Below are 27,393 nucleotides of genomic sequence, written 5' to 3'. Positions count from 1 at the left end.
GAGGAAGGATGAAGGAGAACTGGAGAAGTTTTGGAAGCTTCACTCCATGAATTAATGCTTCTGCTTCAGCATAATTCTGGTATTTGATCAAACATAAAAAGCTTCGAGCTTTTAATGTCCTGCTGACACCAGTATCAACAAAGCATTGAAGTGGAAGCTTTCTGGCGGCTGATTAGAGGGAGATTTTATTTCACTGGCTTTAAGACTAAGCATACCTTTTAGTAGATTTTTCTCAAGGGTAAGCTACATCATGCATTATAAATCAAATTCAAGAGCTTTAATAAAGGACCCTTGGTAATTTGGTAATATATTATCACTATGTTTTGGAAAGGCGATAAATGACTGCTTTTTATAGTGTAATTTAAAATAATAATATGGATTACAGTTGTGTTCAGTCATGAAAGTATAATTTAACAGTTTGGGCTTATAATAACCTTTTTCCCTTGACAGTGTCCACTCTAATTTTAGCCCAAGAATGGCTTACTTGGGAATGATTTACTGTGCTTGCTTTTAGAGTCTAGTAGGGCTGAACATGTGTTTGATTGGAGTTTTATGTTGTTGTCTTGAAAAAGCTTCACACAAAAAAGAAATTGAAAGCTGGAGGATAAAGACTGTCAAAGTGTGAGCTGTTCCAGTATCAAAAGCATGACCCAAGCTTGCTGTACCTATAGGGGCCCTCCAGGAAATGGGGAGCTCATGAGAAGTGGAACTGAAGAGAGTTTAATGAAGGAACTATTTATAAAGGTGTGGGAAGGTGCCAGGGAGCAACAAAGGACAGTGAAGCACCCAGGAATTCCTGCACTAGGAGACTTTACCACCCCAGGCCTGAAGAGATAAGTGGTTTTTCTGTTCCTGGATCTGGAAAAGGCTGTGGGACAGGGGCAGGATATGGGTGCTGTGGCCTCAGTACAAGAATGTGGTCACTGTTCAGTTGCATTTAGGCAAGGAGGGAGTCAGGGAGATTAAAATCCCCAATTGTTTTCCCTCACCTTTGAAATCTCTTTGCAGAGTCTCCCATTGGGTGGACCCAACGAAAGCTGGAAGGCAAGGAAGTCCAAGTGATATAGTCTGAGTTACAGAGCAAGGTGAAGACAGGTGGGGTGTGGATTTGGAGGACTATCCAGCACACATACCAGACTGCAGGTGAGGAAACATGAACAAAACTGATGCTAAGAGACTTTGCATTTTTATTTGATATGTATGTGACCAATTAGAACCTAAACTCAATGATCTTCTGGTTCCCATTTTTTCTGCTATCTAGCCGTTACACATAAAAAAGACTGTTTCAAAGTTCTCTTTTTCCTGAGGTTATGTGACTTTCAGAGCTGTTTGTTTTGTATCTTTAATCAAGTTGGAATGCAATGCACTAGCTTTTAACAAGAATATGTTTGTCCTAGGAACACAGAACAAAACAGAAACCAACCTATTTCCTGCTACTATCCAGGACTGCAGGAAGAAATCTTGCTATTCATAAGATCCATCAAAAAAAGCAGATGGGTAACTTTGCTTTTAGTTGTTCGTCAAGTATTCTGTAGATCTCCTCTGGGCTTCCTGAATCCCCCTCCTGTATCTCCTTCCTTCAACTACCCACTTTCAGAGCTCTACCTGGGTCTTCTTCCTTGCTCCACACACCTGTTTGGATTCCAAAGCAGAACTGCAACTATGTCTCACCTTCCCAGGTATCTGAGTTAGCTGAGAAGCCTATATGCCCTTCTCTGACTTTATAGCCCAGCCTCTTTCATTGTCCTTGGTCTACCACAACCCCCACTCCTCTGAACCTCCACTTTTCTTACAGCACTCTGGGGTCAGCCGAACTGCAGGCAACACAGACTACTGATGAGAGCTTGGAACTGGGAATCATGAGATAGGTTCTAATTCCAACTTTGCCACAAATTAGCCATGTATCATTCATTGGTTAAATCAAAGAATATTTCGAAGCCTTGTTTTTATTATCTGGAAAACAGGGTGCATGAAACATATCTGTGATTCCCTTAAATACTACCGTGAAATCAATAGAATGAGAGTTGGTGGAAGAAACCTAGTTGTCTTCACAGGAAATGGAGGCTAAGTGGAGATGGGATGGACCCTGAAGATCACAACTGTGTCCCAGGATCTGGTTTTTGGTTTAAAGCCACAGAAACTCACCCTAGTCACTCTGGGACTACTGGGTGTCATGCCTTGACTCACCCTAACTAAACACCCACAAAATCTGGGGTAGAGATTTTTATGCCAATTTATGATTGTTCTGCCATCCAAGTAAGCACTGTGCCCTTGTTCTTCAGTCACTGTACCAGCATAAGTTCCTTGCATCTAGATCCCCTTTCCAATGAGATTACCCACCCTTGGGCACCTCCTACTGCAACATTCTGGAGCCAGCACTGCCCCAACAAAACCACACAGGAGACTGAAGTAGCTATCACAATGCCATTGTATTAATTAACAGTGAGAAATTTAAGATTAGTACTTATATAATCAGCACCTTTTTTCAAGCTGCATGGGCAATTTAATCACAGTCTCAAGCTATTTCCTTTACCATAGGCAACCCCTCTCCTAAGAGCCTAATATACTCAAAGTCTGGGAAGTCAGACATTCTCACAACACTAGGCAGATCTACACTAAGGAGATTTTTGTTGGGCATGGAAATAGAACCAAGATAGTTATGCTTACACCACAAGGTAAAATGGTTTAACAATACATCAATCTCACCCAGGGATGTCTTTGGAATGCTAAAATACACTCTGCCCAATATCCAATTCCCCTTGCCCCCAACACTGTCAAGGATGTCTGTCTCTGAGCCTGCTTCCATGGGGCAGTGATTCCCCTCCCCACCCCCTTCCTCAGCACCTTCTTGCTTTCTTTCCTCGGACATGTTTAATCAAGTTGGAATCTAGATCGTAGACAGGTGGCCTGGGGAGCTATTTTCTCTCTTTTAGATGACTTGCTTATTTATGTTCAGATCCATTCTGTGTGGATTTCAGAGTTAAGTTCTGAGGGAAATTCTCACTTCCTGTGTTTGGAGTAAATCTCAAACTCTAACAGCTGAAGAAGAAGCTGAAGACTTCACTGCCTTGGTGGGCCAGCCAAGCCCTCTGAAATATGCTGTTAAAATGAAGGCAAGGCTGGAGACTGGTTCAAGATGGCAGAGTAGAAGGCCATGCCCTCACTCCCTCTTGTGAGAGCACCACACTTATGCCAGTTGTACTAGGTATTGTAGTTTTATAGTTTAATTGAATTTTGAAGCAAAATATGAGTATCAAAAGCATTCTTTTATGAAAACTAAAAGCTTTGCAAAGACTCAATAAAGGTGAATAGCTAAAAATTCTGTTGTTGAGCAAGACAATTATAAATATTGGGGAAAATTATAAAAAATTAGGGCTTTGCACTCAGATTGGCTTACAGATATCTTTAAATTTTCACTCCACTAAAGACCATGAAACCAGTGAAGAAAACCTTATGGATATGCTTTATGCACGAGACCAACAGGAAGCCATACTGAAATGAATGATACTGTACCTATACCAAGACATTTGTGGATAAATGTATATTTATGTGTTCTAATGAAAAATAAAATGTCTGTGCTACCTATGCATCTATCACTTTTTATGATTCCTTGCTGTAACTGATATTTTTGATTCCCTAACTAGAGATCCCAACTGAGTCAGATGAGAGTGCTTCAAATGCAGTATGAGTAATGATAATAACTACAGGATAATTATAGGGGCTACCACCCATGGAACTACATTTTTTTAACAAATTCAGTTTATTATTAAAATGGAACAGGAAATTTACTTATTAATATGCAATTTCAGATTATCCTCTAAGGCAAAAGATAAACCAATTGGTCTTCTTGCTCAATATCTCTCTTTTCTCTCTCTAAACTTCCCTTGGTGAGTATAAATTGAGGTACCAACTCCAGGGAGTTTCTACTGAGTGCCAGAGTCACTAGGCTCTCTGATCCTTCCCTGTTGCCAGGAGGCGCTGCTTCACTCAGATGCACCCCTTGTTGGGCAATGAGCAGAGAGACTGCTTTTCCTTTGCACGTTTAGGTGTCACAGGGAGTGAAATGGGAATAAAACAATTTTGGGTCCAACCAGAGGAGCCCTTGCTTGAAGACTGCAAGTACTGATGGCTTGGGTAAACACTGCATCTGTTCAGGGGTGCTCAATCTTGAACAACTTTCTCAGTCTCCACAGAATCAAATTCTTAATCAGGAATGCCAAAGCTTTTGGTGACACATGAGGTAACACCCCTGTTAAGTTCCCATTCCTCCCTAATCCTTTCAGTGAGTTTTTCCTGATTCTGCCTTCTGTTCTGGGTCTTCCCCTCTAACCAAACTCTATAGGGGTAGGACTCTTGCTGATTCCTGTATCTTTTGAGTTGGGTTTCCAGCTCCTGCAAAGCTCCACTATCAGAGAAGGTGAAGAGTAAAGTTTAAACAGCCTCCTGGGGACATGACCTCATAAGTTGGGACTGAAGGAGCTCAGGTTAATTAATAAACTACCGAACAGCAACAGTAATGAAGTCGCAATATCAGGGTTGGGGGAGGGGCATAAAAATATGAAAAAGGTCCTTTAATAATTTGCCGTATTAAATTCAAAATATTTGGAAAATACCCAGGATAATATATAATGCTTGAATTTAATGTAAATGAGAGACTTAGGAGAAATGAGAAACGGAAAACGGCATTTTATATTAGTTTTAAAAATCAATTTCCATTATTAAATAGAAGCCTGGGAAAAAATTGAAAATGGCATAGATCAGGATGTCTTTTTTTTTTTTCCAAAAAAAAAAGGTATTGCTACTCATAATTACAAGAAAAGGATGACAATATTTTAAATGAGTAAACTTTGGCCCATCATGCTCACTTCATGGTGTGAAGAAAACAGCACTTGAATGATTTTTTCCCTTAATTTGTTCTAAATTACAGCAAAGTGCTCTGCAAGAAGCAAGTGCTTGTGTTAATTAACTCTGAGTAAAGAAGGTCACTGGTATACATAGTACTCATTTTGTGGCTTTAGTTACAGATTTTCTTTTGCAATTAGAATTCTTCATTAGGCTTTATAAACGCATGCAGATTTTCACTTTTTTATCTAGCATTTTAGATTTAGGCACACTGTTATTTTTCTCTAAAAAACTTTAAAATTGCAACAGTACTAATGGAATTGACTTAAGAAATAAAACATATGGTTCAACATATTTATAAGTACACCTAAAATATTAACCTTTTATATAAGCCTGAATATTATAACTGAATTTTTAAAACTGCATACACTATTGTACTTCAAATTTTACAACATAAAAATGAACAAATCTGAGTTTTCAGTCATTTTATATCGAGTTGTAAACATCAGAGATAAGATTCTAAACGCTGTAAATTCTTGTAAGTAATCCAAGGTACCAAAAGTTTCATCTTTAGAGACCCATGAACAGCTAAGTCAATGTTTCTAAAATAGATATAACTTTTAAGTGTTTATTTCTAATGTTCAATTATAAAAGCTTTAGTTTTTTTTCAGTATAAGCCAATATTTTTATGTCTAAGGATTAAAAGAGAGCCGTAATGTGTGTTAATTAGGTTGCTCGTATAACACGTGATATAATATAGATTTTTAAACTTAAATTGTTTATGGAAGTAAATAATAATGCCATGGTATGATCAGCAATGCAGATTTACTCACCCTTTCCATTCCACTCCAGTAATAACTAGGAATAACTATAAACAAGTTGGCTTTAAATAGATTTAGCCCTAGTACAAAGGTAATAATGTATGCCATTCTTGTGATTGTCTTTTTTCTGAGGATTCAAAAGTTAAGTGTATGTAAATTTGGTACATCTTTTCTTCATTATTGGCCCAAAACTAAAAACTTTCTTTCTAACTCAAAAAGATATCAAAGAAATCTGTTTTATCTAAAATTTTCTATTTAATAGGCGCTACTCTCTCTGTCAAGCTTCTTTCTCTACTTGACAGAATTAATCAGTACCCTTTTTTTCTGACTCTTTTCATCTTGTTAATATTTGTATTGCATTATATTGCACTTATTATTTACATATTCCTCTTCCTCTGAGACCTCATGAGCACAGAGAGGGGGTTTTGTTCATATTGCCAACTCCAGAACCTAGGGCCCTCTCTGGGCCACTGTAGGCTCTCAATAAATGTTTACTGATCAGAATTGCTTATCAATACACTGAAGTGCTGTCCATGTATATAATAGTGCTTGTCAGGCATGCCAAAGCATGTTAGACTTCCCATCTAGGTGTTTCTTCTTTAAATCAGGGGTCAGCAAACGTCTCCTATAAAGGGCGAGAGGTAAATACCATAGGATTGCAGGCCATTCAGTCTGTGTTGTAACCACTCAACTCTGCTGTTGTAGCCTGGAAGTGATCATACACAATGAGTAAATGAATGAGGATGGCTGTGTTCCAATAACTTTATTTACAAAAACTGGCAGCAGGCTGGACTTGGCCCTGCCAATTGCTGCTCTTTATCGTTGTTTTGAGGGGTGGAGGAAGAGGGAATAAAGATTCCAACCATGTATAGTAATAATCACCACAAAGTTTCTTATAAATGTTGGCAATAAGAATTTTGATGGATGTAACATCTTGAAATATCTCTCAGTGCTTGTTCCTGAAGAACAAAGAGGAAACTAAGCAACTTTGTTTTTTTCCCCTTCTGTACTTTGTCTACCATGAAGACTAAGCCATTAGGTTGTAGTGGATAAGCACGAGTGAGAGAATTAGAAGTGCTGATTAGACACTATAGAGGTGAAATAAAAGAAGAACATAGAGGCCAGAAAGCAAATAGAAGTAACCGTGGCTGACAACAAGACATATGTTTGTCCAAATCCTCCAGCGGGTGAGCTGTTATAGACAGATTGAAGAAAAGTTGGGTTTTTCTTCCTTCTCATTTGGGGAAGGAGAAAAGAATGTCATACAGCAGTAGTCCTCAAACATTTTTGCTTGCATACTTCCTAAAAGAATTTTGAAAAAAATGTATATCGCTTCCTACCTTTCTAATTTGACATCTAAAATTTTTTATAATTAGGATGCAATTTTCATCAAATTATAATGACATTTAAAAGTAAACACGTCATGTCACCCTTTCAATATATCCAGTGGAATCTAATACCATAGCAGATTTTTAACTTTTTATTTTGAAATAATTTTAGATTTACAGAAAATTTGCCAACACAGTACAGAGAATTCCTATACACCATTCACCCAACTTCCTCTAATGGTACATATATAAACATAGTACAATCACTAAAACTAAGAAATTAATACTGATACAGTACTACTAACTATAGATTTTAATTTCACATTTTTCCATTATGTGCATTTTCCATTCCAGGATCCAATCCAGGATTCTACCTTGCATTTAGTTGTCATGGCTCCTTATTCTCCTCCAATCTGTGACATTTCCTCAATCTTTCCTTACTTTCATGACCTGGACACTTTTGAAGTCATCAATTTTTTTGTGTAATGTTCGTCAATTCAGATTTGTCTGATATTTTTTATTGTTAAATTGGGATTATACATTATTTTGCGGTGGATACCAAAAAAGTCTTGTGCCCTTCTCAGGGCATCATACTAGAAGATACATGATGCTGATGTGGCTTATTACTGCTTAAGTTAACCTTGATTACATGATTAAAGAGTTTTCTCCATTGTAAAGTCAGTACTTTCCAGTTGTAATTAATGACTATTTTGGAGGCACTATTTTAAAGCTATGAAAATTTCCCATTTCTCCTTAAACGTTCATCCACGAATTTTAGCACCCACTGGTGGATCTTGCCTGTAACAATTATTACTGTTGTGTTTTTCTAGTGGTGATTTTTCTCTCATTCCTTCTACATTTTTCATTGGGATTCTTCTGTAGAAAAGAACTGTTGCTCCTCCCCAATTTACTTATTTATTCATTCATTTATTTATTTACATTAATATGGATTCATAGATATTTATTCTATGCTTAAAATCCAATACTATTTTTATTTTGTTTCTCAAAGTGTTCCAACTTTGGCCATTGGGAACTCCTTCAGGTTAGTCCTATGTCCTTTGGACATGACCCCATCTTTTTGTAAGCATTTCCTTACTTTCTAGCATCACAAGATATTTCAGTTTCATCCTGTATTTTTCCTGCCCCAGACCTGGAATCAACCATTTCACCAAGGAGCCCTCTTTCTTTTGATTGGTGATACCATGATAATTTGAATTCTATCATAGTCTATTTAAAGATAGAAACACACAGAAACAAGCTCTTAGCAGTCAGAGATTCTTGTTTCTTTTTCTGTTTAGTCTTGTATTTCCATTCTAATCTCCACACAGAATTTTATCCTAATATTTTTATTCTTGAAACTATTTTATTCATTTCCTTGCCATACTTGCCTGTAGTAAAATATGTATATAAGTTAAAATTATTTTTAAAAATTTCCCTGTGAACATAGGCAGTGTTATACATTTTCTTCTGTATTGAGTTGCCATTTCAATTACTATCAACACACAGTTGATCAGACCAACATGGATATATTACAGTGGTTAATAAATAATCAGTATATATAAAACTAAAATGTTATAGGTAATGTATCTCTTAATGAAATGGATGTATCATAGAAGAAATTAATTAATATTAATTAAAAATTGCTAGAATGAGCCAGGATTCAGCATGAATTCTATTCCCCCACTCCCTTTCTTTTGTAGCTATATGTGCTGAGAAAATCTGGCAGAGATTGCTGGTGCTCACTGTAGTCCATTATCCTCTCCTTCCTGAGCACACTGGGAGACCTCCCAGATTTCCTTGCAGTTAGGATGGACCCTGTGAATAACTCTGGCCAATGATATGTGAGTGGAAGTGCCATGTTGTGTTTCTAGACCCAGAAACTTGAGTTCTCTACTCCTTTTTAAAATGACTGTCAATTTTGCCTGTTACTCTTTCACTTACGTGCACCTTGCTTTACCTGGCATACAAAGTAAGGTTTGGAAAAATAAGATATTGTTAATTTCATCATACTTTTGTTGATACTACTTTTCTATTAAAATGTCTTTATATTAATACATGTTTTAATCAGAACACTGGAGTTGCACATATAGTTCATCCAATTTAATGAAAATGTTCATCATAAAACTTAACTGGTAAAGCCAATCTTCATTGTCAAAGAAATGATCCAAATAAGACAATGTTCAAAAAAAGTCTGATTTCATTTTTCAGTTCAAATAAGCGTGATAATACTCATCCCAAAAGCTCAGTTAGAAATCTAAGATAAATAAAGCGCAAAGTCTTGCCATGGTCTCTCAGCCCAGATAAAGTAACACATCAGGGTCTTATCAATAGCTGCACTGTCTTTACTTTGCTTTCCCTAGATTTTCTCTCCAGAAATAGTCTTTCATGATAGACAGGGGCTGGATGAGATAAAGTCTCAAAGGAATGCAGTTATCTTTCCTGCTGTTTATATATATATATATATATATATATACACATATATACACATATATATACATATATATATATATATATATATACACACACAATGCATATTAATTTAGACTATCCTAACATGGGGCAAAATAACCCTTTTCTAATTCGCCACTTCATCCTTAACAGAAAAATGTATGAAAACAGAGGAAGACGTGAGAATTTACATGGGTTTATAAATTCCTTTATTAAAAGCAATTTCACTGACATCATTATTTTGAAATTTTGTCTTTGTCTGGTGCCATGGAGGATTTTACCAAGAGAAGCCATCATCATAATATTTGGAGTAAAAGACATGTCTTTTTTTTTTTTTTTGAGGTAGAAAAGGACATTTCTGCAAAAAGAGGTGGGAAAGAAGAACCAGCATGACACCTTGATCTCAGGCAAGTCAATTCTAAGAAAGAATATATATAAAGGTTAATGAGTCTGAAAACTGAGCTCCTTAAAAATATCCATGCCCCTGTATCCCTTGGAAGTCTTTATGTATCCACAGGGTACATATTCTCAATTTAAAGACTGTTAACTTAGAGAATGTATTTCAATAGCCCATAGAAGCTACATAATTAATCAAAGATAGATCTCTAACTTCTTCTGTCAGGCAGAGGTAGGGGACCCACTGAGGAAACCAAGGCCTTAGAAGATGGAGGACCTACTATTTAGGAGGATCCTGGACCCATGAATAACTGAATAGAGCAAAGTCTTCCTGCAACCCCATGTTGGTGTGGATGAAAAATAAACCTTCGCTGTGTTAAGCCAATGAGATTTTGGGATTGTTTGGTCCAGTATTAAGCCTCCCCTGACCAGGGGAGTAACTGATAGTGCTGCAGAGGTGACATGGCCTTATTGCCAAGAACTGTAATGTCCAGGTACGGAATTGAATGGGAGTCACAGCCAGGGATAAGGCAATGCCAGGGAAAGCCAGGATGGGGCCAGTCCAAAGAGACTAGACTACAGGTTACACCAAATACAGACTTCATAGAGACGCCAGTAGAATTCCCAGGTGTGGGCCAGACAACTACCATCAGTGGACACCAGGTAACACACCCACAGTCAGTTATCACATACTCCCCCCAGTACCACAAGGACACAACAATATATATATATCCATATATCCATATCCATATATATATCTCATATATCCATCCACCATTTTGAGGAGGGAATGGAAACTCCGGAAGACTGAACGTTTATCTAGTGAGACCATGTAATGCACCCTTGATAGGGAGTGGAACTTTCAATAGAAGAAACATTTAAACTGAAAGAAGACTGTTGGAATTGGAAGATCCCAATATACCTTCAATTGGAAAAATCCAAGATTTTCTATTACTCAGAGTTATAGAAAATAATTGACTGTTTTTTGGAGGGGGCACATTAATTATGTGTGAATGAGTTTGTGACCCTGCTACTTTTTTCTTTTCATGTATAGCATGAAATCCAGCTCAGGTTAAAAATAGTTGTGGAAGAAAGTTTTTAAAAGTGCACGTATGTGAATAAAACAGAGTATTTCAGTAATTCCTATTTCTGAAATTTCAGTAATGGGAAGCAGCACATGATCTGTCCATTAGGATGTGGTTCAATACTAAATATCAAAGTACAGAGCACTGACAAGCAGTACAGTTTTTTTTCCTGAAAAACCACTTTACTAATGACATACTTGGTCAAATTTTTATGTGTGACTGACTATTCAACTACAATATACCTTGACTGGAAGGATAATTGATTAGCAGTTTTTACCAAGTCCACTAAAAAGAACAGAACTTTAATTTCACTTGACAGATTATTAAATTGAGCTTTTATAACATCTGGTTAGTCCAAGCCAATTTTTCCTTTGAGTCATAACTATACAACTGTCACATAATGTAATATCTTAAAAAAAAAAAAGTCCCCAAACAAACAAAATTATGGAAGTAGGTTGTCTCAGTGTGTAAACTGCACAGCAGTAGCAAAGAGCTGCTTTTGGAAGCTGTGTTAACTATTTCAGGCCGCAAGGACTTCATTCTTAGGACACGTTCTTCAAACTGTATTTCTAATGATGATAGTTTTCCACTTAGAAACTTATTCATACTTTCTCCCAAGCTCCATCTTGTGACTACTTGCCACCAGTTTTGAGGCAGCTGGTTGTAATAACTAAAATGCACACTCTAGGGAGACTCCCCCAGTTTCTCTCTATCACAGGATCTTACTTAATTTTCATGACCACCTGATATTTTCTTCTTATGCGTTTCTTTACTGGTTTACTGTTGGTTTTCCTTCATTCGAAAATAAGTGCTCGCCCCAATACCTCCAATTTCTAGAATGGCTCTTGGTCCTTAACAGGAACTCAATAAACATTTACGCAATGAGTAAACTTTTGAACATTGATTATGAAGTCCTTTTACTTTATAAGAAATTAATGAAAGAAGATCAAATCTGTGAGTTTTAATTTATGGATGGTATCATACTTTTAATCATTTTTTACTGACTGCATGAACTAGCCCAATGCAAATGGAGTTGGTTCCCCCAAACCCTAGTTTACTCAATAGAACTCCCCAAATAAACTCCTTTATATAGCAAAGGTATCTAGATTACTACTGAAGAGTAATTTATTTAGTACTTGTCTTGTTCTAATGAAACTGTAATTCACATCTTTCATTTTTCCCCTTTAAATTCAAGTTACATTTTATATCTTTTGGTTGTTAGGAGTGGTATACATTTTATACCTTTAGTCTTTGATAAAGCTTGTGAATTTTAACAGTATTAGGATAACAATAAGTCCCTCTGAGCTTATCTATAAGATTTTTTAACTATCCAACTCTGTCATCATTTAGTAATTGATGATTTTAGGCCACATTGCATGGTTGCTTATGAAATTGTGCTGCTAACCAAGATTTTTACTATTTAAAGAAAGGTTATTTTTCTTCTCCTTTAGTTTGAGAAGTCAGAACTAATAAAAATGAATGTCACCCTAAATACTAGTATAGAGCCCAGAACCTGTGAGTTTTAAGCTTAGAAATTAGTGTTTTCCAAACCCTGCTGTTAAACTGATCAAATTAAAAAACAAACAAGAAACCTCTCAAAAGCCTTTTCTTTTTTCCTCTCTTATACAAGTGTAGGACTTTAAATTTTGTTTTGCTTTTCTCTGCCTCTCTCTTTTAATGGAATGAGTATTGGTAAACGTCTGAATAGATATCAGATTAGTTTTAAAATTCCCAAAAATTTTTGGTAGAAGCATATTAATGCAAAAACTATTATTCACATTGGTTTGAGAGTTTTCATTTGGGAGTTTCTTTTAATAGTTTTTTGTTTTCTGAAGAATAGCCACTGTAAAATCTCCCCTTTTAAAGAATAGATCACAGTTCGAGGAAATGAATAAATGAACACCTATCTGATTTGGTTACAATTCAAAACCAGTAATCATTTTAAGAATAATTAAAATGGTGACACGATTCATATTAGAGTGGCATCTGGTCTGTAAAGGAAAGTACTCTTCTTTACTCATTCTCATGGCCGTGGCATCCTCTCACTTCATTATTATTGGTCATTCTTCTCAAGATCAGAAATGAGAATATTTTCTTCTAAATGTACTGTACTAAAGTTGGTTGCAGGATAGTAAGGATTTCCAAACTGTGCAAGTCTCCTGAAGATACCACTATTGTGCTTGTATATGCAGAAGGAAAGTGTGGAAATTGCCAGAATTACTATCAGTGTCACTGCTACTGCAAGGGGTAGAATGCTGTGACTTGGTCCTGAAAGAAGATGAAAAAAAGAAAACTTCAATGACAAGTAGTAAGATAGATACTGTCACATAGTTACTTTCTCTTTTATTATTTCTATGAAAAATCAAAACTTTCTCTACTGTTCTAAACCTACATTTTCCTGGATCCTCCTTTACTGTGTGAATATCTAAAACCAAATACAAAAAATACTGAGATGAAAATTTCCTTTTAATCAGCAAAGTTATGTCATTGCTTACAGAAGGGCTCAGCAAATAATGGTCCATGGATCAAATCTGGGCATCTGTTTTTACAAATGACATTTTATTAGAACTCAGCCACACTAATAATGTTTCTATTGTCTATGGTTGCTTTTGTGCAACAAAGGCAGTGTGACAGAAACCATATGGCTCCTACAGCCTGAAATATTTACTATTTGGTCCTTTAAAGAAAAGTTTGCTGACCCCTGATTTATAATAATCATTATTAGTGCTCACAAACACATACACTGCTTTTTTTTTTTTAAGCTGAAGAATCCCCATCCAGTTTCAGCACTGTGCTGCATTAAAAATATGAGTAAAATAGAGTCCCTGCCTGCAAGGAACTCAGTTTTGTTGGGATATGATGTGGAGTTGGTCCAGCAACGGTAACCTCCCTGGCTTTTTGCAAAGATTAAAAAAATCAGGAACTTCTCACCTTTTAGATCTCAAGAATCTTGGGAAATGAATAATAGCTCCTCCATTCAAAAAGTTAGAGGGTTCCTGTTTGAGGATTTTCTACTGTAAGAATGTATCTTTTCCAAGTAGACTCTATATCAAAGTTTGAACTCTGCTATTTTTGATCTAAGCAAAGATCCAGAGAAATATGTAGGGAATGACCCAGAGGCAGAGCAGTAAAGGATTTGTGAGTGGAGGGAGTGCCTTAGTGCACTCCTTATGCTCATTCACTCTTAAATGTCAACATTACCAATAGCGAAAATACACTTTAAAAAAAACAAACCTCGATTTTGCAATTTTAAAATAAAATTGTATAATTTTGCATAATATTATTGAAAACATGTAGTATTGTGTATGTGTAAAGATACTTTTTAAAGAAAGACTGTTGAATGAGTATTCACTCTCAGGATGGAGGCAGTGGGCAGGTATAGAAGGGGCATATGGAATCAGAAAATGTGGAGTGTAGTTCTCCATGTCGCCTCAGTTTGGACAAGTACTTTTCTCATCTGTAACATGGGAATACTGTATCTGCTTCACTGCCTTGGAAAGTTGCTGTGTAGGATAAAAGAGGTGTCTTATGTGGTACAGGAAGCTTTAAAGTCCTGAACAGACATGAGATGTTTCTGATTTGTTCTTGATAGTTGAATGCTAGTGGTTGCTTGGGCACACTAATAGGTTAGTCATGGTTTCCACACAGAGTTGATATCCACACTTTCAGAGCTTCAAAGTTTGGTTCCCACACCTACCAGTTTTTGCTCTTTAATTCCCAATATCTAATCAGTCACCAAAGCCTGATGATTCTCTTTTCCCATTTCTGCCTTCCCTTTTTTGTTCCCAGTTCTATCACTCAAATTACAACTGTCTCCCTTTACATCAGATGGGTGTGACTCCACTGTTGGTGTCTCTAGAGTATGTAGGTGTTCCCTGTGTCCTTCACCATGGAGTTCAGCTCTTTAGCCCAGCACTTTCTGTGGATGGATCCTGCAGTAATACGGTTTTATTCCCAACACCACCTAACGTGGTCCAGTCTAAGCTCATTCTCAATTTCTGCCTTTAATTATTCTGGACCTTTTATCCAATATTCATTCCCTCCTCTATTCTCATTATCTTTTGTGATTCCAAAGACTCATCCCCTCTATGAAGCTTTCTTCAGGAGCCCAGGCCATATCAATCCCTCCTTCTTTGTGAATACCTGCATCTAGAAACTGTTGTGATTACTGTAAACACCTTCCCACTGTTAATGATCCTTGTTAATGTCTTCTCTTAGAAAGCTCTATTATTTGCCACTGACTAGAATTTTCTGGCTTATATTTCTAAAATTATTTATGATCACCACAACCTAAGTATATAGCTCAAGATCAAGTTATATGACTTTTATAATATATTATGGCCTGCAGTAGAGAATCACGTCTACTTATCCACAACAAGGATACCTAGACCTGAATTATATTTCCTGGGACCAAAGATGGAGCTTAAAATTCTGAGTAGCAGGGCTTCCCTGGTGGCGCAGTGGTTGAGAGTCCGCCTGCCAATGCAGGGGACACAGGTTCGTGCCCCGGTCCGGGAAGATCCCACATGCCGCGGAGCGGCTAGGCCCGTGAGCCATGGCCGCTAAGCCTGCGCGTCTGGAGCCTGTGCTCCGCAACGGGAGAGGCCACAACAGTGAGAAGCCCGTGTACCACAAAAAAAAAAAAAAAAAAAAAATTCTGAGTAGCAGCTGCCAGAATGAGGGTTGCTGGTTTACATTCCCAGCTCTATTTGCTTGAGGTAAACTTCTTTTTTTGCCCATTAAGGTAACAGCTAGGGTGACACAAGAAAATCATAGTCTTTGATTTGATTTATAATGATTTTTTTTCTTCATATCAGAGGAAGGAGCTGAAATGTTCTCTGACTTGTTTGATGTAAAACAAGATGATAATGTTAGAATCTATCTGAATACTCTCTGAATGCTTAGATTTTAAAAGCTTTAAGTGCTAAAGAGGTGGGTCAACTTTAGTCAAGGTAGAAGCAAAATGAAGATTTACTTTCTAACTTTACCCACCTGCTTCCATTTTACATATAAATCCTTTTTTGTCTTGACATGAGGATAACTGCCACACTCCTTCAGGAATCCTCAGGGCAACACACAGATGGGGTTTGACATGGTCCATCTCTGGCTTCCTAATACCCCAGTTTGACTGGTCTGCAAGAGTTCCATCAAACCACTTTATGGTTTCATCTGTGGAAAAAATGCTAACATGAATTATGTGCATTGTTATCAAACATACTAAGTCTGGAATGAACCTTAAAAAGCAGCCCCTAAATTTAATGACACTCTCTCCTTATCTGATGCATTCAACAATCATGAACTCAACATCAAAATGTAGGTATAAGTGAAATTGCCTTGTGAACAACTCTCTTTATTTTATATATATTGTTCTAATTTAGTTCATTCAAGATATCATGTTTCTTGGGGCTTCCCTGGTGGCGCAGTGGTTGGGAGTCCGCCTGCCGATGCAGGGGACACGGGTTCATGCCCCGGTCCGGGAAGATCCCACATGCCGCAGAGCGGCTGGGCCCGTGAGCCATGGCCACTGAGCCTGTGCGTCCGGAGCCTGTGCTCCGCAACGGGAGAGGCCACAGCAGTGAGAGACCTGCGTACCGCAAAAAAAAAAAAAAAAAAAAAAAAAGATATCATGTTTCTTAATGTAACAGTTTGAATTTGAAATATTCTATATCATTACAAACAATTAAAAGAAACCATTTAAAGTCCTAACAGCTCTATCATTACAAAGTAGATCACTTTCTAAAAGAATTTTACAGTGAGCTTCTTTTATTTTGTAAAGTGCCCCTTAAAATTTATTAGATTTATAGATAGAATAATAAAATTTGTAGTTTGAACTTAAAAGCTTAAAGAAAAAAAGACCTTCATTACTTCAGTATACTGAATATCTTAGAAATCAAGTAGTTGCAAACAGTCCTTTATGAGCACAGAGTACAGTGAGCTTCTTTAAAAAGCAAGCCAGTGGTATACCAAGGGGTGGGGGCAGTGGTAGGATCCATCCATGTGTAGGTGTTAAGGGAGTACCTTGTCTGAAAAGGATTTAAAACAAACAATAAAACTAAGCATAAGTCAGTCAGCTTTTTATTATCACCCTGTGCTAGAAGTTTTAAGCAATGTCAGTGATTGAAATACTCTTCCTTGCCAGCATGGACCCATCCTCTACCTTGGTACACCACTGTAACAAGTTCTCTATACCAGTTAAAGTAATTTTCTTTACAAGTACTTTCAACAACCATCAGTTACATAAAGAAAAGAATAGCATGCTCTCATCTGATTACAAACTCTGGTTTTTATGAGTAGCAAATAACAGTTCTACTAGCACTATTTATCACTGAAACATTTCCATAACTCTATTGTGCTCTTATAACATTTAGAAACCTGGGGTATTTTCAAGTAAATATGGTTTGGTGTCTATGTCTAAGTCTGTGAACACAAAGTTCCAGCCAAGCATCTTCATAATGCAAGATTAAGTATAAGATAAACTTGTTTGTTTTCATTTTTGGTTTTCTGGGATTATTTCAAAGGGCAGGAGGGTATAAAAAGGGGTTAGCAATGATGTATTTGGAAGAAATGGCTTTAGGATTTATGATATTTTTTTAAACAGCAGTGTATCCAAGGAAAGTTTTCTGGTTTGCAGATGCCATTTACATCAACCTTGACCACTGTGTATTTATTTATGCTCTCTTCTCTACCCAGTCACTTACTGTCACCATCAAACTGAGCATTCAGCCAAACCATCTGGACAGAAGAACTGAAAGCTAAAAGCTGGTCTAGGAGAAATGAATTTTCAGCTTCATCTTTGATTGTTAAAAGATTAGATCCTATAAAAGGGACAAACAGCAAATGAATAACTATTTGTGTTTACATGTAAATACAATTAAAATAATGTCTTCTATACCATAATTCATAAAGCTCAGGCGTTGATGCATGTAAATCAATGAAGTTAGAACACTCCTTCACACACCATACACAAAAATAAACTCAAAATGGTTTAAAGATTTAATATAAGACATGACACCATAAAACTCCTAGAAGAGAATGTAGGCAAAATATTCTCTGACATAAATCATAGCAATGTCTTCTTAGGTCAGTCTCCCAAAGCAAAAGAGATAAAAGCAAAAATAAACAAATGAGACCTAATTAAACTTATAAATTTTGCATAAACAAAACGAAAAGACAACCTATGGAATGGAAGAAAATATTTGGAAACAGCACGACCAGCAAGAGCTTCGTTTCCAAAATATACAAACAGCTCATATAGCTCAATATCAAAAAAACCACAACCCAATCAAAAAATAGATGGAAGACCTAATTAGACATTTCTCCAAAGAAGACATACAGCTGACCAACAGGCACATGAAAAGATGCTCAACATTGCTAATTTTAGACAAGTGCAAATCAAAACTATACTGAGATATCATCTCAATAATACTGAGATGCTATCCAGTCAGAATTGCCATCATCAAAAAGTCTACAAATAGTAAATGCTGGAGAGGGTGTGGAGAAAAGGGAACCTTCCTACACTGTTGGTGGGAATGTGAATTTGTGCAGCTACTATGGAGAACAGTATGGAGGTTCCTTAAAAAGTGAAAAATAGAGTTAACATATGATCCTGCAATTCCATTCCTGGACATATATCCGGAAAAGATGAAAACTCTTAATTTGAAAAGATACAGGCACCCCAACGTTCATAGCAGCACTATTTACAATAGCCAAGACATGGAAGCAACCTAAAGTGTCCATCGACAGATGAATGGATAAAGAAGATATGGTATATATACACAATAGAATATTGGCCATAAAGAAGAATTAAATAATGCCATTTGCAGCAGTATGGATGGACCTAGGGATTATCATACTAAGTGAAGTAAGGCAGACAGAGAAAGACAAATATCATATGATTTCACTTATATGTGGAATCTAAAAAAATGAAACAAATGAACTTATTTACAAAACAGAAACAGATTCACAGACATAGAAAACAAACTTATGGTTACCAAAGGGGAAAGTTGGGGGAGGTATAAGATAGGAGCTTGGGATTAACAGATACATACTACTATGTATAAAATAGATAAACAACAAGGTCCTTCTGTGTTGCACAGGGAACTGTATTCAAAATCTTATAATAACCTATAATGGAAAAGAATCTGAAAAAGAATATATATCTATATATCTAACTATCTATCTATCCATATCTGAATCACTTTGCTGTACACCAGAAACTAACACACTGTAAATCAACTATACTTCAATAAAAAAATTTAAAAGCTCAGGTTTTGAAAAGTGAAAGTTTCCATTGTTAATAAGTAATTTTTGATTAGAATTTTTAAAGTAGTATGACATTTATTAAAAGATACAAGCTTGTACTTAAAGAATAGAATATTAATTTTCAGGAACATTAAAGATTCATAATTCAAATTCATTCAAAGGTAACACTTTTTTGGGAAAGTGCAGTATCCTGAGCCATTGTCTTGAGTTTTTAATTGTATACTGGACATTGAACATTTTAGCCATCCCCCAAACAAGCAAATTCAATAATATTTACTTTTTCAATTGTTTTTGTTGCTTCTAAAAATCACTAAATAATCAGACAAATGAAGAAAACTACATTGTTTACTGAAATGTCAAGAAGGAACACTTTGAAAGCATTTTAACACAACAAAAGAATTACCTTCCTTTTTGCAAAATTCATGAGCAGCCTCAAAACTCGTACTGTCTAAGACTGTAGAAAAACTGTAGCAATTACTTTTGAATTTTATCCAGGGAATAGATGTTTCTGAGCACAGCTCTGGGTATCCAAATGGTCTTGTTTCTATGAACAAAATCAGTTATGATTTCAGGGTGGTGACTGGGTTCACTTATTGAGATAAACATTGCATTACATTCTATGAAAGACCAAGATAAATATATGTAATGAGATTTTCATGATAATACTCTGAAAGAGTGGGTTTAATGTAAATGATTACAAAACTGGAATGGCTTATAGCATGTCTGGCAGAAATAATCTTTTCCTACACATAACAGGGTATATTAATGCATAGCTTCATAGGCTTAGTTTGGGTGTTATCTTTAATATTTACAATTAGTGTCCTAAAGGTTGGAAAAACTGGGGGGTGTGATTCAGAGAAATACTGGCAGCTGAATGAAATTGGTAAAAGACACTTCCAAATGTACAGAATGTGTTCCATTCAGTGCTGAAGATTTAGTAACTCCTTACCTGCTAGTCAACTTAGAGAAAATAAAGCATTCAATAAAGTAACATATCCTAACATAACATAACATAGTATAACATAACATATCATAACATAACATATATCATGACATGACATAACACAACATATCATAACATAACAAATCATATCATAACATATCATAATATATCATGACATAACATAACACAACACATAACTAAGGGGAATTTGGGGAAGTCTTTGTTTCAGAGGGCAAGCATGAGAGTCAGACGCACCCACACTGAGATCCTAGGTGCATGGCTGGGGGTATGTTACCTATCTTCCCCACACTCCCACACATGTAAAAGAGAGCTAACAATAACATCTTTCTTACAACTTAAGAAGTTTAGGTGAGCTAGTGCCTGTCACTTAAGCACTCAATAAATGTAACGTTATTGAAAAAAGAAGGATACCTTCATGGTGTTTTAGAAAGAGAATTAGCTTTCCCAATACATATGGCTATCATTTATATTTTTGTCCTGAATTGTTTTGAGCTGAACTTACATAATATGTGTGCTATTTGACTTATAGTATCCAGAGAGTAAGTAAATACATGCACACTTACTAAATGAGAGATTTAAAAAGAAACCAGTTAGTGTTAAGGAAATTTCTTTTTGTACACCATAGCAATCAAAGGGAAGGGGACCTGATTTAATGGGATAAACACGACATCAGAGATCAAGGAAACTTGGCTTCTTCTCCTGGTGCTGTTGACAGACATCTGTGAGATCTTCAGGAAGCTATTTAATGTTCTGAGTTTAAGTTTCATCTTTAAAATAATGTTCATCTGGTTGGGCGAGGTGAACATTCAGTGTAATGAGATACTATTATCATTACTGTCATGTTTTATATATACATATATAATATAAATACAAATATTATTACGATGATGATGATGATGATGATGATGATGCTCTAGAATCCTATTAATCTTTGACTTAAACATAAATCTTCAGTGGTATTCAAGGTCCTCCACACGTGCTCCCAATCTATGTTTCTAACCTGATTTCCTACCTCTCTCTTACCAAAAACCTGCCATGCAGGAAAATCTCAACACCAGCTTTGCTCAGCTACATGCCCAGCCCTTTCTTCTTCCCATGTCTGCCCAAGCTTTTCTGCTCAGAATGCCTCTCCATGTCCCATCGTTTCCGGATCACACCCATTCTTCAAGACCAATCTCCACAGTCATGTCCTTCAAGAAGGCTTTTTGCTTTTCCCCAAGTGGATCTGATGTGTCCATTTTCTTGCTAATCCCCCACAGCACTTGCTATGGCTCTTATATCATTTGGTAGCCCTGCCTCATGTAACACTTATTTGTACATCACCTACCAGACCAGATGCTTCTCGAGGGCAGATACTTATTACTACTTTCCCTCATAGCTCTTGCTTAGCACAGTGCCTTACATACAGTAGGTTCACAGTATGTGTTTCTTGAGTTGAATAGAATTGAACCTACCTGTGGGCACATGACAAATGGCTCCTTGCAGATATGACTCACAGGCTGTGCTACTCCAGTGTCCACTGGTGTCGGCGAAAACACAGTCACCCAGGAAGGATGACTCATCGTCTTTCCAAAAAGTGAAGGAGGATTTGGTGCCATCTGACCAGTCAAAATTAAGACCGTTCTGTGGAGGGAAATTGAGCCATCATTTCCTTGCCATGAAGGCTGGCAACATCACTCAATGCTGTCTGAGCAGCTCTCACTTCATGCATGGATTTATATTTCCACATCTAGACTTATATTTCAGGAAGTCTAGGACAGCTTGAGGATATGGCCTGACAAAAAGGACTATCTTCCATAAGCAATATCTTTTTAGTTTTTGGGAATCCTTGGTTCCCTCCCACCATAATTTCCTGGTAAGCAATCAGAGTGAAGTTGAATCGATATCTTGTTCTTTACACCAAAATAAATTTAAGATTGATCAAAGATTCATACATGTAATTGAAAACATAAAAGTGCTAAAGAAAACTTGGCTAAATATTTTATACTCTTGACATGGGAAAAATCTTTCCGAGCCTGATAAAAAAATCCAGAGGCCATAAAGCAAAATTGACTACATAAAGTTAAAAACTCTGTAATACAAAAATACAATAAACAACCATGAGATACCATCCTTTCACCTATCCTGCTGGCAAGGATTAAACTTTTTTTTTTTTTTTTTTTTTTTGCGGCCTTTCCCGTTGCGGAGCACAGGCTCCGGACGCACAGGCTCAGTGGCCATGGCTCACGGGCCCAGCCGCTTCGCGGCATGTGGGATCTTCCCGGACCGGGGCACGAACCCGTGTCCCCTGCATCGGCAGGCAGACTCTCAACCACTGCGCCACCAAGGAAGCCCCAAGGATTAAACTTTTGACATACCCAGTGCTGGCAAGGATGTGAAAAAACTAGATGCTATCACACACTGTTGTTAGCATGTCAGTTGGCACAAAATTTTAGAGGGCAATATGGCACCATCACTTGTTAAAATTTATAAAGGGTACTTAGGAACTTCATTCCTGGGGATTTATCCTACTTGTACAAGGATATTTGTTGTACATTGTTTGGAATTGTGAAAACTGGGAAGAACCCAAATGTCCATTCACATGAGAATGATTTAATAAATTGTGGTATATCCATATATGCTGCTGTCTCAAAGAATGTATTAGATTTTTATGAGCTGACATAGGAAGCTGAACAACGTATATTAAATTAAAAGCAAGCTTAAGGACAGTATATATAGTATGAGCTCATTTATATTTAAAAATATATATACATACTAATCCATTACATGTGTATATATATGCATACACAGAAACTTTCTAAATGACATACAAGAAACTGTTTACGGTGATTAACTTTGAGTAGTAGAACTAGAGGTCAGGATAGAATAGATTTACTTTTCGCTATTTGAGTGTGTAATACTTCTATTTAAAAAAATTTAAAAATATTACTTTCCAAACCATTTTCCTAGAGGGGGGATAACGCACATGTTAAATTCCAAGGGGTACTGAATTAATTAATAACCGAATTTCTATGCAGGAAGCATGATTCATTTTTCTTGGGGATTCTTTAAATGCAACATATTACCCAAACACAGGTGCTTGAGTTCAGTATGTATTCCAGTGCACATATAAGTCAGTATCCTGAAATTTTTCAGACGTCTTCAGAGAAACTTTGAAGGGCATGAATTTCCAGAAATTAGGCAAGTAGATGTTTACCCTAAAAAGGGACACCTTTTGTAGTTATATGCTGCTCATGAGGTTGGTCAGTAGTTATTGTATAATCCAATTACCTAAATGTTACATTTACTGTTATTTCATGGCTTTTTTTTTCTGTGCTAATTTCAGTGGCTATATCACTAAGGAGGTAGATATGAAACTTAATTATGCAAGGATTGCCCAAGGGATTTTAGGACACCTACATCTTCAGTGAACAGTCCAATCCAGTGGGCATGTCCTAGTCGGTTGAGGATAACAGTGAGGAAAGACTGGTGGTACTGGTCTGTAATGCTGACCAGTTCTGCTCCGTGCATCAGGCAGGTTTTTAGTGCTGTATACCAAGTCATATTTGCATTAATTATTTTGTAAGTTCTGTTTCCATATTCTAAGGTATTGGGGATTGGATACATATCAGATGTATTTATACTGTGTCCAGAAGTATCTAGAAAAAGAACAACAAAAATTATTTGTAGAACCTGGATGAGAAAGGGGGAGGCAAAGCTTAGCATGGATCCCTGTGCAATGATCCATTCTTTCATTAACATCAGAGTTTTTCTTCCCAGAATTGACTATTTCAAAATGAAGACAATACCTGTAAGCATAGGTGATACTAAAGAATGAAAACACTTCAGAAATTTAATGAATGAATGAATTTTAAATATATATATAAACATATATTGAATCATTTCTAGATTTCCCAATTTTGACAATCCCTTGTCAAACTGACCACTTTTTGGTGGAACTGATAGGATCTCCTTAGGCAGTTTACTTCTACTAGGTACACTCAGCCTAACACATGCTGCTGGCAGAACTTAATACTTACTAAGAGAATATTAACATATATAATGTAGTCAAACACTGCTTTGCAAACACAATTTACAAGTGCATATTCTCAAATATAATACTTTATTAAACTTTTGAGACTGTATGATAGTTGCTATCATGTTTAATGCTAACATGTATAATTTCTAAAGAGAAGTTAAAAAATAAGTTAATGCTTAGAAATACATACAGTTCTTATAAAACATTACTATTAATATGTCACCTATCAGAGTCAAGATTTATAAATTAAAAAACAAGGTTTTCCCACACATGATCATTGGTGCTTTGTATAAATGAGTGGCTGTGATCAAGTGAGAACCAAGCTCATGTGTTACATACAGATGTTTCCTCTTTACTATGTGCATTTGCCTTTTTGTTCTGTACTATCTTTAGGCTGAGTTTAGGCATCCTAAAGCACACAAAAAAGGTAAGAATTTCTCAACTGTCTGATCCAAAGTGGCTGGGATTTCTCTCTGTATACTGGTTTTTATCACGTTTGGGGTTGAAAAGGAGCATGGTGGATAGGTCCAAAGACCTGGGACTCAATCCCAGTCCTGACCCTAAATGGCCAAATTAGTTAATCTCTCTAAACTTTAAATTTCTGGTCTGTAAGAGATTACTAAGGCCTTCGTTAGAGGTGTGTGGGTAAAATTCAAGGAGATATTCACATAGAGCACCTACTATAGGATGTGGAACACAGCAGGCACTCAATAAATGCTGCTTCTTGCCCTCCTCTCCTCTTCTTGTCACACTCTCCCAAATAAAAATGGCAGAGTGAGGATTTGACTTTTCCTGAAACTGTTACCTCAGTATAGCAGTAGTACATATTGTAAAACCAAAGAAAAATTAATCTATTCACCAATTAAATTTTGATGGACCGCACTTTTATCATCTGTTTTTCTTTGTAGAAGTCTGTTTGCCAGCTGATGTACCAAGACTAAATGTTATTTATACAAAACCAACATAATACCAAAGTAGCCATTTAAAAATGATAATTATTAAAATTAAAGTAACTGAAATTCTTTGTATGTGTGACCCAAATACCAATTTAACTGGTTTTCCCCACTAAGTCGTGCACCTGTATTTTCACATATATGAATTTCTCCCCATGTTATTGATTTAATCAAGTTTCAAAACATAAGTGGTTTTGAGCACTATGATTTTGCCATCTGTTGCCCTGAGAAAGATCCATTGGAAACCAAGTTCAATATTGGGGGCCTTGACTTTGCCCTTCTGTCTCTTTTTATGCAGATATCTTTATTCTTTCAAGCAGATCAAAGATTTTAGGTTCGAAACCCAATGTAAACACATACTCATATGGCACACAAAGAAGATGAGTCAGAATTTGGATATTCATCATAGACTACAAGAACTTGTGTCGTTGAATAATATAATAGAAACAATAATAACAAAAGCAACAATTGTTTGTTAAACACATGCTAGGAACTAGCTAAGCATTGTATATATGTAGAGTCTGTGAGATAGTTATTATTCCATTTTACAGATGCAGAAATCAAGGTTCAGAGAAGATAAGAAACTTGACTGACAGTTTATTTATAGAGGTGGAATAGGAACCCAGGTGGGCTTTGAACTCCACCACCACTGCTCTATACTATCCCCAAAAGAACATAAACATTGTTAGTCCCAAAAATATCAAAGAGAGAAAGTGGTCAGAGAGTACATTTCAAGAAGAGATCAACATCAAGGTCCTAAAATAGAATCATTGTATTTGAGAGAACTTGAGTATGTTACTTATTTTTCCTAAGCCTCAAGTTCCTCATCTGTAAAATGCGGAGACTTTTACCTACTTCATACAAGTGTCGGGAGGATTTTATGGCACAATACTTATAAAAAGCAAGGCACAGTGCCAGGGGCATCATAAGTGTACAAGTAATGACGTATTGATATTATTTCTTTTCTGATGAGACTCTGCTCTTCTCATAATACTTTTGCTATAGCTGATCTGGTATCTTTCAGTTCCTGACGACTGCCATGCTAAAGTGATAACTGTGAACGGAAAGAGGATTTCTCTGGAACTGCTTTTCTGAGGATGGGTTGATACTTAGTATCATCAAAGAGTTCACATGTATGCAACACTGAGAGGTATAATTCATATTCCAAGTAAGCATATGTATCCTAGGCTGCCTAGAATTCCACACAGCTCCAGACACAAATTATGGCCTTCTAGAGAAGCCTGGGATTCAGTAAAAGCATGAAATGTGAGCTATTGTTGTTGTTTTTATTTTCGTTACTCAAGGTCACTTACAGTGCATTCACATTGTTCATGTCCCCACTGGCTACCTGTAATACTATAGCTTTGGTATTTCATACCAGAAGTCATTGGGGGTTCTGATCATCAGATCTAGAAACGGGCTGTTTGCCATATTTAGCCACAGAGACCATTCTGGGGTTCCAAGAAAGGAGTAAGTATTGAGTTGGTTTATTTCCTTGACTCTCTTCCAACATATTTTCAGTGTCTTTTAAAAAATATCTGAACAGACACATAATCCTAGAACAAGCAGTAAAGCCTTTTTTTTTTTTTTTTTTTTTTTTTGCGGTACGTGGGCCTCTCACTGCTGTGGCCTCTCCCATTGCGGAGCACAGGCTCTGGACGTGCAGGCTCAGCGGCCATGGCTCACAGGCCCAGCCGCTCCGCGACATGTGGGATCTTCCCGGACCAGGGCACAAACCCGTGTCCCCTGCATCGGCAGGCGGACTCTCAACCACTGCGCCACCAGGGAAGCCCAGTAAAGCCTTTTAATATGACCAAAATGTATGCATAAACTTGCTCATCACTCAAGTGGTCTCTGGAGTCCTTAGAACCCCACTAGGGGGCACAACCCTGAAGTAGTGGAGATTAAGTGACCATATATATGTAAAGCTTAAAAAATAAGTGCTGGCACTTAGCTATGAAACTATCATTTATACAGTGTATAAAACAAATGTGGAAGAGAAGAGTGGGCCGTGGAAATGAAAGGAATAAAAAAACAAATATTTCTTACCCTGCATTTTTTCACAAACAAACCCATAGCCTTCTTCTCTACAGTCTTCAAAATACCATTTTCCAGTAAAATGAAAATTAGGACTATTTGACAGCAAGGCACAGAGAGGAATGCGTTTTTGAACTTCGGTGGTGTTATGACTTGGAATCTTCAAAAGAATACATGTTTTTTAAAAATGGTAACATATAATGTTATTATAACACTGATATTTTTATTAAGGACATAAT

At 36.6% G+C, this 27,393-nt stretch overlaps 1 protein-coding gene across 1 annotated transcript in view; it reads right to left on the bottom strand.

The window, feature by feature from the left end:
* Positions 1–12,703: 12,703 nt before the first annotated feature.
* PLA2R1 (phospholipase A2 receptor 1) overlaps positions 12,704–27,393 on the bottom strand; it is a gene marked incomplete at its 5' end in the record, with an annotated part of 123,432 nt that continues 108,742 nt past the window's right edge. The window contains 8 exon segments of the mRNA XM_081241809.1: positions 12,704–12,978; positions 12,980–13,188; positions 15,913–16,089; positions 17,619–17,735; positions 19,586–19,726; positions 21,601–21,769; positions 23,546–23,784; positions 27,167–27,314. Of these exon segments, the coding sequence (XP_081097935.1) occupies positions 12,934–12,978; positions 12,980–13,188; positions 15,913–16,089; positions 17,619–17,735; positions 19,586–19,726; positions 21,601–21,769; positions 23,546–23,784; positions 27,167–27,314 (1,245 nt within the window). The 3' untranslated portion in view covers positions 12,704–12,933.

This window comes from Mesoplodon bidens (genome assembly GCF_964165515.1).
Source record: "Mesoplodon bidens genome assembly, chromosome: 8".
Taxonomy (NCBI): domain Eukaryota; kingdom Metazoa; phylum Chordata; class Mammalia; order Artiodactyla; family Ziphiidae; genus Mesoplodon; species Mesoplodon bidens.
The sequence above is the reverse complement of the archived record's forward strand: the minus strand, read 5'-3'. Positions and strand labels throughout refer to the sequence as shown.